At 39.8% G+C, this 9,760-nt stretch overlaps 1 protein-coding gene across 3 annotated transcripts; it reads left to right on the top strand.

Annotated features, from left to right (window-relative positions):
* The first annotated feature begins 1,147 nt into the window (after positions 1 to 1,147).
* On the top strand, positions 1,148 to 5,812 carry PBDC1 (polysaccharide biosynthesis domain containing 1). Of its 3 annotated transcripts, XM_032849724.1 has the most exons (6): positions 1,151 to 1,262; positions 1,354 to 1,419; positions 2,684 to 2,743; positions 3,251 to 3,391; positions 4,397 to 4,508; positions 4,830 to 5,812. In XM_032849724.1, the coding sequence occupies exons 1-6, from the start codon at positions 1,233 to 1,235 to the stop codon at positions 5,081 to 5,083; spliced, it is 663 nt and encodes a 220-aa protein (XP_032705615.1). In that variant the 5' UTR covers positions 1,151 to 1,232; the 3' UTR covers positions 5,084 to 5,812. The 3 variants fall into 3 exon arrangements, with proteins under 3 accessions (XP_032705617.1, XP_032705615.1, XP_032705616.1); XM_032849726.1 differs by lacking the exon at positions 4,397 to 4,508 and having other exon boundaries at positions 1,148 to 1,262; XM_032849725.1 differs by lacking the exons at positions 1,151 to 1,262; positions 1,354 to 1,419 and adding an exon at positions 1,433 to 1,600.
* The last annotated feature ends 3,948 nt before the right edge of the window (positions 5,813 to 9,760 follow it).

Consider the following 9,760-nt stretch of genomic DNA (forward strand, 5'->3'; position numbering starts at 1 on the left):
CTTTATTTCCCATATTCAATTAGTCATAAATTTCTATGGATTCTTTTCCCCCTATTAATTCGCAATCATCTCAACTGCTATTGCCTCGGCTTAGTTTTTAATTCCTATTCATTTCATTGCCTTCAATTTGGTCTCTCTGCTTCCCAAATTGCCTTCCTGAAATCTATCTTGTATGTTGTATTTTAATGATCTTCTTAAGACTTAAGCTTAATCAGGCAGCTGTCTACTTGAAGCTCCCTATCAACTTCCCTTTGCTTTTAGGTTTAGTGTCAAATTTCTAATATTCAGTATAGATAGTTCAACTTTTCCATCAAAATCATAAATGACTAGGGGCGCCTGGGTGGCTCAGTGGGTTAAAGCCTCTGCCTTTGGCTTGGGTTGTGATCCCAGGGTCCTGGGATGGAGCCAGCCATGGGGCTCTCTGCTTCGCAGGGAGCCTGCTTCCTCCTCTCTCTCTGCCTGCCTCTCTGCCTACTTGTGATCTCTCTCTGTCAAATAAATAATTAAAAAATCTTTTAAAAAAATCGTAAATGTCTACACACATACTGCTTTTGCGGGGCGGGGGGGGGGAGATTCAAGGTCCCATGGTGTTTAGTTCTCCAGTGCCTTTGTACATGCACTCTCCTCTCCCTGGAGTGTCCTTCCCTGCCTTCCTTGCCTGTTTTTCTGGTTGCCCTTCCTGACTCCGTTTTTGTAACCCCTAATTGTGTTCCCATAGTACATGATGCAATTTCGAGATAACTACTTTATATGCTATCTCACTGTATGCATTTCTTCCAAAATGGGGACTAAATTCTTCATCCCTCTACTCCATTGCCTAGCACCAAGCTTGTTTGTGATTTACTCCTTATTTGGAGTATTGGGTTGTGTGTGTATATGGTATATGAGCCTGCTTGCACAAATGTAGAGAGTCAATCCGAATCTCTGCTGGGCACTCAGCGCAGTGGGCACGCGAAAGGTTTTAAACTAAAGTTTTTCGCAAGATCACCACCGATATTAAGGAGCATTAAACTATTTGTGACATCGGAAGCATCCCATACTGTGCAGCAGCGCAACACCTTTGCGCGAGCGCAGGGTGAATGAGGAGGGGCCAGGGACAACTATGGAGGTTGCGCGCAGGCGCACCCGGAAAGAAAGCCTCTCTTATTCGGCCCTCCCTTTCCAACCAGCTGCTGGCCGAGCTTGCAAATAGTCATTTCCGGGAAACAGGCGTTTGCTTTGTGGGGTGCAACATGGAGACGACCAGTGGAACTGCTGAGCCGGTGAGACGCTGCTCTGGGGTCGGGTGGGTGGGGAAGCCGAGCGGGGTCGAGCTTTGTATACCATCTCTCCCCCTTCTTGTTCCCTTCCCAGGTTTCAGGAGAACTGGCGTCTGTGGCACATGCTCTTTCTCTCCCAGCCGAGTCTTATGGCAACGATGTGAGTATGACTCACCCCCAGCTCCCACTAATACAGTTAGCCTGGTATGTCTGCAGGGCCTGCCACGAAATTGTAACCTCCTGATGTCTTCTGTGAACCCTCTCCATGCCCGACAGAAACGGAGGTTTCTCATTCATTCTAACCTTTTTGGTACACAAACCCAGGACAGATGCCGGTGGAAGTAATTCCGTAACTTTGCTGCAATAGCACCACCTGAGAAGCTTTTATATTTTCCGTTGTCCAGGTCACAGTCTATACCAATTAAATCAAAATATTGGGGGGGGGGGCCGGCGGTGAGAGTCAGAAACTGGTGTTTTTTAAAGGTTCCTGAATGATTTCATTATTCAGTAAAGTGACACCGAATTATGGTATGTCTTGTTTAGATTCTTAGGAAGAAAGCATATGATATTTTTGAGATACAAGACACAGGGACATGAGAATAGTATTAACACTCAAATAAAAGTGTGATTGATGTATGTTAGGTTAGAGTATAAGATCCAAAGGAGTTTAGCTGAAGGAGAAACCCCTAAGAACTGAGACAGCAGTATGGGAAGACTTCACTGAGAAAGTGAATCTCTAACTGAATCCTCAAAGTATGGTTGGACACAGAACATGGAGTAAGGCATGGAGGTGAAAATGCAAATGGCTTTGCTGGGGTCAGTGAAATAGATCCATCTGGCTAGAGTGGGAGATTTTAATGGAACAGATGATAGGTACTTGGGAAGGCTTATTTAATAATCTGGCCTGCTTCACAATACTGATTCAGTTTTAAGTGTTATGGATGGGGAATTGGCTATCTTTTCTGGGGGGGAGGAATTGGCTATTTTATAAACCCAAATCTTATAAACAGATTATAACATGTCAGACTATTAAAAGTGAAGGGTATTTCACTTCATTTATCTTACTTTGTTCTCCCAACAACTCAGTGATACATGTGAGTATATTGTATCAGTTTTACAATGGTTTAATTGAGTCCTGAGAAGGCACTCTATCTACTGCTTTCTGTAGTCTCTCACACTTCACTAGCTGCTGGAAAAAGAGCCAGTGGCTTATGCTATTGATTAGATTGTATAGGCAGCTCCTTTTGGTGGGTAGTTTCCCTCATTAAGGACAAAAGTTTTCTGTTTTCCAAACCTATTAGTCCAGTTTTTATTCTTTGGCAGTAGTCTTATTGACATTACCTAGACATCCACAGACATCTTTAATTTGTTCTCTAGTAGCAGAATTGGGAGATTCTGACCTGACATTCTTCACTCCTTTGCAGCCTGATATTGAGATGGCTTGGGCCATGAAAGCAATGCAGCATGCTGAAGTCTACTACAAGGTGAGTTGTCTGTTTTCGTTATTAAACAGAATTAAACATGGAATTGTAGTGTTTGGTTCTCTGCTAATCACTATTCTCAGCAAGTTAAAACATATGTATTTTGGAGATAATTTTTATTACTGTACGATTTTGCCCACAGAGAATGAGGGGGTGAAAGTGAATTTTGTTTTGACAATGAGGAGTTTTACTTCTTTGCCCAGTGTTCTGCTGCTAACTAGCAAAATGATTCTGTAATAGGCAATTAATAAATGTTTGATGACTGAATGGACAATTCACAGAGGGCAATAGCCAGGCAGTTCTAGGCCCAAAAGGGTTTGAACTGGTGGCAAGGACTGTAATATATTATGGCCTTTGAAAACTATGTCATGATTTCATCTGGGACCTCGTCTGCCTGTACTTCCTAATAACTCTTCTGCCCTTAGAACCATAAAGATTTTCTGGGAAAGGGGGGATAGAAGTGTAGTAAATTAGAGACTAGTTTCTGTTATGTTGTCTTGTGTCTGGCAGCTGATTTCATCAGTTGACCCACGGTTCCTGAAACTCACCAAAGTGGATGACCAAATCTATTCTGAGTTTCGGGAAAATTTTGAGAAACTCAGGATAGATGTGTTGGATCCAGAAGAGCTCAAATCAGAATCAGCTAAAGAGGTAAGAGTTCTCTCAAATATTGCATAGCATCTCACTAACAATTATTGATTGTGAAAACATTTTTATACATCTAAACTTTTTTCAGTATGTTTTAAGGAAATATGTAAAGAACCAGGGATTTTATGTATTTATAATCAACCAATAAGTAAGTTATGAAGTGAAATAAATATTTTTCTGGTATTTGAGTTTTTTATGTACACTGGATCTATTTTTTTCCTTTTTTTTTTTTGGACTTGGATATTTTATCCCTTCCTACCCAGGCCTTTCAGGGAAGAAGGAGCAAATTTACTTATGTTAGTAGTTTAGCTTGGATGGAGAGTTGGCAAATTGGCAAAAAAAAGTCTTGAATGGAGAATTGGCAAAGAGGATACAGAGAGGTGTTTGGGAATTCTCTGGATTTAAGTTCTCATTATCATGGGCCATGGATACTAGGAGAACTTAGGTTTCCCATTGCTTACCTGATTATCATACTTTTACAGTGTGCTAAAACTCTTACAGTGGGGAAAATACTTCCCTGAGAGTAGGTCCTTGGTTTGTGATGTATGTGACCTTTTAACATTGTTATTGTTAACTGTTAACTCTGTTACTGATCTTGGCTAAAGTACTTATAGCAATGGACTTCTTTCTTAAAATTTAACTTTGTGACCTTGCCACATTCCTGCTGCCTTTGTCTCATTTGTGCTTCAGTGGGGATGAATAACTATTTTGGGCTGAGTTAACCAATAACTTAAAAACAAAACAATATATTTGAGAAGTCAAATTTTAATTCTGTAGCTGAGGATTTAAATATTTTGTCAAGTTAAAATATTGTTCGTGTTGAGAAATACCAGTCTAAGGACAATAGATAGCATAGAAACTCAGTGCTAATGAAAGTAGAAATCAGCTCAGTCCTAGTCTCTTTCACTATGGGTACTTCACTTACTGAGGAAGTGGGGTCCCTTCTCCTGGCCTGACTTCACCAGCATCCTGCATTTGTCAGCTAAGGCATCTTTTTTGCCTTTATAGAAGTGGAGGCCATTCTGCTTGAAGTTTGACGGGATTGTAGAAGACTTCAATTATGGTACTTTGTTGCGACTGGATTGTTCCCAGGGCTACACTGAGGAAAACACCATCTTTGGTGAGATTCTTGCCTCTGGAGTGGTTTCTGTATAAGGAAATTGAGGGATCTGGTTTTACTGATGAATTAGTGACATGAATAGTTTGGGGATTATCTTATTTGTTACATATTTAAAGATCATGTTACTTTTCATTGAATAACTATGAGATAATATGGTTAAGTATTTTCAGCCTCATTTAACAAGATTAGAATTCCACATCTCTGAAATTTATGACTGTACTGGAATGCTTTGACTGTTAGTTCAACTTTGTTAATAGACTTCCAGTAGGTTTAGAAAAGTAACTGTGACTAGGACAATAATCAATTCTATTCACCTTTCAGCCCCCAGGATACAATTTTTGGCGATTGAAATTGCTCGGAACCGAGAAGGCTATAACAAAGCAGTTTACACCAGTGTTCATGACAAAGAAGAAGAGAAAGAAGGCAACTGTGGAAGAGAGAAAGGAACTGACAGTGGACGGGCAGAAGAGAAAGGAGCCATCAGAGAAAGAGAAAAAACAAAAACCAACAAAGGAGAAGAAAAAGAGAAAGGAGCCGACAAAGAAATTAGCAAGAGTGGTGAAACAGCTATGTAAGGTAGACAAGGAATAGCATCCTGGAAGCTATGACCCAACTATGTCTACAGATACTAGGATGCTACTTGCGCAGACCCTGTGGTTAAATGTATCTCTTTGTGCAATTGAAAGACATAAAGAAGTACATCTTTCTAGCCTAATAATCAAGAGCTACTTTTGTTGTTCTCTTGTATGAACCAGCTTAGAGACTATTAGGGTGTTAGTTGAGCATTTCTTGGTATAGTGTTTCTTGGTTCTCACCACTGGTCAATTAAGAAATTTTACAAATAAATTTCTTTTGGTTCTTATGACTATATCTATAATTGACTTTTAAAAGGTATTTCCAATTATTTGACACTACAGATTTTTTTTCAGGTATATAATCTTTTTGGCATGTCTAACAAAATGATTTTTGCCTATTTTTAAATGCTTATCATTGTTTCCTGCAGTAAAGTTTCCTCAAATCTGTTATGTTGTATGTGGTTTGGGGATTAGAAGTCCCTATGTAAGGGTTAATTCCTGCTATCTGAGTCACTATAGCTTTCTGATTTTCTTTGATATATCTGGCAAATATTTGATGAATATTCTATGGAGATAAGAGCTGGGGCCTGAACCTGTCAGACCAGTGAATGCAGCCCAGTTCACATTAGAAGAGCAGGAAACTGGACCTGCTTCAGTACCTGCTTCTCTTCTGGTACCCAAGTTGTTACCTGAAAGCTAGCAGAAATTAATAATTAAATATAAAGCCTGGTAGAGTTACTTCCCTTTTATAATGCTATGGACAAGAACATACATTTACAGAGTAACATAAAATGAACATTTTTAAATGATATTTTGTCAGACTCCAAAAATAGAGCAGTTGATTTTATATGGGTGGAGGGGTTTCTTCTCATCTAATGGCTTTTAGGAGTGTATGTTTCCATTATCTTTACATATGTATAAAGGTTTGTGCATGTACTATTAGACTTACTGACCTTGATTGCTAAAACTAGTTAGAGGAAGCCACAATATTTATAGTGCATACAGTAAATTCTCTTAAAACTCTAACCACAGCATGATCATTTGAGAACGGATTTAGCAGAGCAGAGAAGCGGGAGAAATGAGACTTTTTCCCCTGGTGGATATAGAAGAAAAATAAAAGTTAAACTCAATTGATGAATTATTTTCTAGGCAAGAGCTGAACTAGAGATACCTATAGCTAGCAGCAGCAGTTATCACAAAGCAAATAGGTTTCTCTATGGATGCTTTTTAGCCAACTCTTAAAAATATTTAAAACATTTGTTAGACTTCTCATTTTATAGAAAGTATCCCTTTAAATGAGTAGGAGAGTGTTAAACACTTCATACTAGACAGACTTTTAAAAATCAAGAACGTCCTTCGCTGTATTGACTTTGTGTAGTTCATACATTCTTTTTTTTTTTCAAGATTTTATTTAGTTATTTGACAGACAGAGAGAGACCACAAGTAGGCAGAGAGGCAGGCAGAGAGAGAGGGGGAAGCAGGCTCCCCGCTGACCAGAGAGCCCAATGCGGGGCTCAATCCCAGGACCCTGAGACCATGACCTGAGCCAAAGGCAGAGGCTTAACCCACTGAGCCACCCAGGCGCCCCCATACATTCTTAAATATCCATGAACATGTGTCCATACACATTGCCTGAGGGACTAGGGAAGAATAAAAATTACTGGCTGCATACAATTCTGCCTGTGGTAGCCTTTTCCAGATTGCTCACCAGCAAGAAAACTTGCTTAATTACTTCTCTCTGATTTTATGGAGAATAAGAAATAAATCATTGAAAGATTACTTTAAAGTGAGAGGCATCTCTGTCCAAGAACTAGGAAATACAAACTGAGCAAAGGGAGGTGAATAAGAACACAGAACACTTCAGCAGCATTGTAAAGCTAGGAATCCAAGACCGTATCCAAGGTTAAAGGGGAGAGTGGGCAGAATTCTCAAGGTGGCCTCAAGATTTCCACCCTTGGCATACATGCTCTGTATAATTCCCTCCTGTTGGTGTGGGCAAGCCTTGTGAATATGAGGGGATTCTGTTCCTTCATTTAAGTTATAACCATTTAATTTTGAGTTAATAAAAAAGGAGATTATCCTGGGTGGGTATGGCCTAATCAGGTGAATCCCTAAGTGGGAAAAGCAGCAGCAGATGTTCACCTGTTGGCCTTTAAAAAGCAAAAAGCTGTGTTATTCAAGGGGGCCATGTGGCAAGGACCTCAGGGTAGCCGCTGAGAGCTGAGAATGCTCCCAGGCTGAGAGCCAGCAAAAAATGGGGATTTCACTCTAGTTGGAAGGAACTAAATTCTACCAATAACCAACAAGTTTGGAAGAGGACTTAAAGTCTCGGATGAGATTACAGTCCTGGCTGATACCATTATTTTGGTCCTGTGAGACCCTGAGCAGAGGACCAAGTTAAGCTATATCTGGACTCTTGACCCATAGGACTCTGAGATGGTAATGGGTATTGTGTTAAGCTACTAATTATGTGGTAATTTGTTATGGAGTAGTAGAAAATGGCTATAGACTCTGGTACTGGAAGTAGAGTGCTGCTGTATCAAGTACCTAAAATGTGGGAGTGGTTTTAGAATCAGGCAGTACGTGAAGACTAGAAGAATTTTGAGGACCGTGATAGGGAAAGCCTAAATTGCCTTAAACAGGCTGTCAGTAGTAATATGGACTTTAAGGATGCTGTAGGCAAGGGCTCAAAAGGAAGTAAGGAAAGTGCTGTTGGAAACTAGAAGAAAAGGAATCCTCTTAGTAGGTGGTAGCATTATGGTTAGAGGCCTGGAAGTTTGGGATTTGAGTCTTTGCTCTAAATTATTTGGGAGATGTTATCAAGCCAGGCTTGACATAGTATGTAAACATCTGTGATTTATTCAGAATGTGCTACCATTCCAATTATTTATCTCCATGACATCTTTTGGAGGCAGGGAAAGGGCACAGACTAATTTTGGCATTTACAGAAGGGAAAATTGCAGTCATTTTGAAGTTTTAGGCCACTGAATTTGTGGTAATTTGTTACAACCACAATAGGAAACCAATAAAGAAGGCATACTGAGCCCTGTTTAAAGGTAGAGACATTTACTACACTGTCATTATTTACTTTGAAACTATAGTTTAAACAAAGAAGTTGTGCCAGATAATTGAGACATGAGCTGTACCCAAAGCAAGCTTCAATAATTCTAAACCATTTTGAACTTATTCTTCTAAGGAATTCCTGTAGCTGAGTCTGTGTGTTAGGTGCCATTAATATAATTGGGAATTCTCTGAATTTACTTAAAGGTAACAGTACAGGGCTTAGTAATGAGTATGTGCTCATGTGAAGCTTACAGTAGTATTAATAAAACTCGACAGTAACTTCATCAATTATTTGGACCTTAGACAAAATATTTTTCTGGACAGGTGTATTTTATCATTGATGTTGTTTAAAATTGTCAGAGCATGGTGATAATTCAAACAGGCCAGATTTTTGTTGGTTTTATTGCTGTTTTTAAATTTTCTACAGATAATACAGTTCTTTTTTTTAAATTTAATTTTATATTTTCAGTGCTAAGATTCATTGTTAATGTACCACACCCAGTGCTCCATGCAATACAGTTCTTTTTGCTCGCACACAATGTGGATGATTCTCACTATCCCACATTGGTACACAATTGCTTTCATACATATTCTTATTCAGATACATAGTCAATATCTTAGCGTGGCTCAGTTGATTAAGCATCTGCCTTCAGCTTGGGTCATGATCCCAGGGTCCTGGTACTGAGTCCAGCCTCAGGCTCCCTGCTCAGCGGGGAGTCTGCTTCTCCCCCTCCTTTCTGCTTGTGCTCTCTCGTGCCATCTCCATCTCTCTCAAATAAAATATTTTTAAAAATTGTCAGTATCTTAATTGATGATTCACAATTAAGGCATGCACGTATGTTATGTGAATGGCCATTTCCCCATGCCTACATGTTTTTAATCTAGAATTATAGAAGCTTTACAGATAGATATCAACATGATGGTGGTCTCTCGAATTGTACTACTTTCACATGATGACCATTTATATGACTGGCTAGCTTTAAATTTTCCCTACTCAGGATTTCTCTGATTTCCACAATATAAACTGCATTTTTGGGGTACCTGGGTGGCTCAGTTGGTTAAGTGGCTAACTTGATTTCCATCAGGTCATGATCTCAGGGTCCTGGGATTGAGCCCCAAGTCGGGATCTGCATTCAGTGGGGAGTCTGGGGATTCTCTCTCTCCCTCTACCCTACCCCCCACTTACACACACTCTTTCTAAAATAAATAAATATATCTTTAAAAAAAAATATATATATGTGTATTTTTATTGCATTTTCTTTAAGTCAGTATGTTTTCATTTTATAAAAATTGAGATTGAATTGGGATGCCTAGCTGACTCAGTGAAGCATGCAACTCTTTTTTAAAAGATTTTATTTGACAGAGATCATAAGTAGGCAGAGAGGCAGGTGGGGGCGGGGGAAGCAGACTCCCCACTTATCAGGGAGCCCGATGTGGAGTTCGATCCCAGTACCCTGAGATCATGACCTGAGCCGAAGGCAGAGGCTTTAACCCCTTGAGCCACCCAGGTGCCCCAAGCATGCAACTCTTGATCTCACAGATGTGAGTTCAAGCCCCACATTTCTCACTGTGGTGGCCTCAGGCACAGAGTAGTATAGATGTAATTTGGAAGCC

Source organism: Lontra canadensis, unplaced genomic scaffold (genome assembly GCF_010015895.1).
Source record: "Lontra canadensis isolate GAN:19392208 unplaced genomic scaffold, GSC_riverotter_1.0 scaffold243, whole genome shotgun sequence".
In the NCBI taxonomy this organism is placed as follows: domain Eukaryota; kingdom Metazoa; phylum Chordata; class Mammalia; order Carnivora; family Mustelidae; genus Lontra; species Lontra canadensis.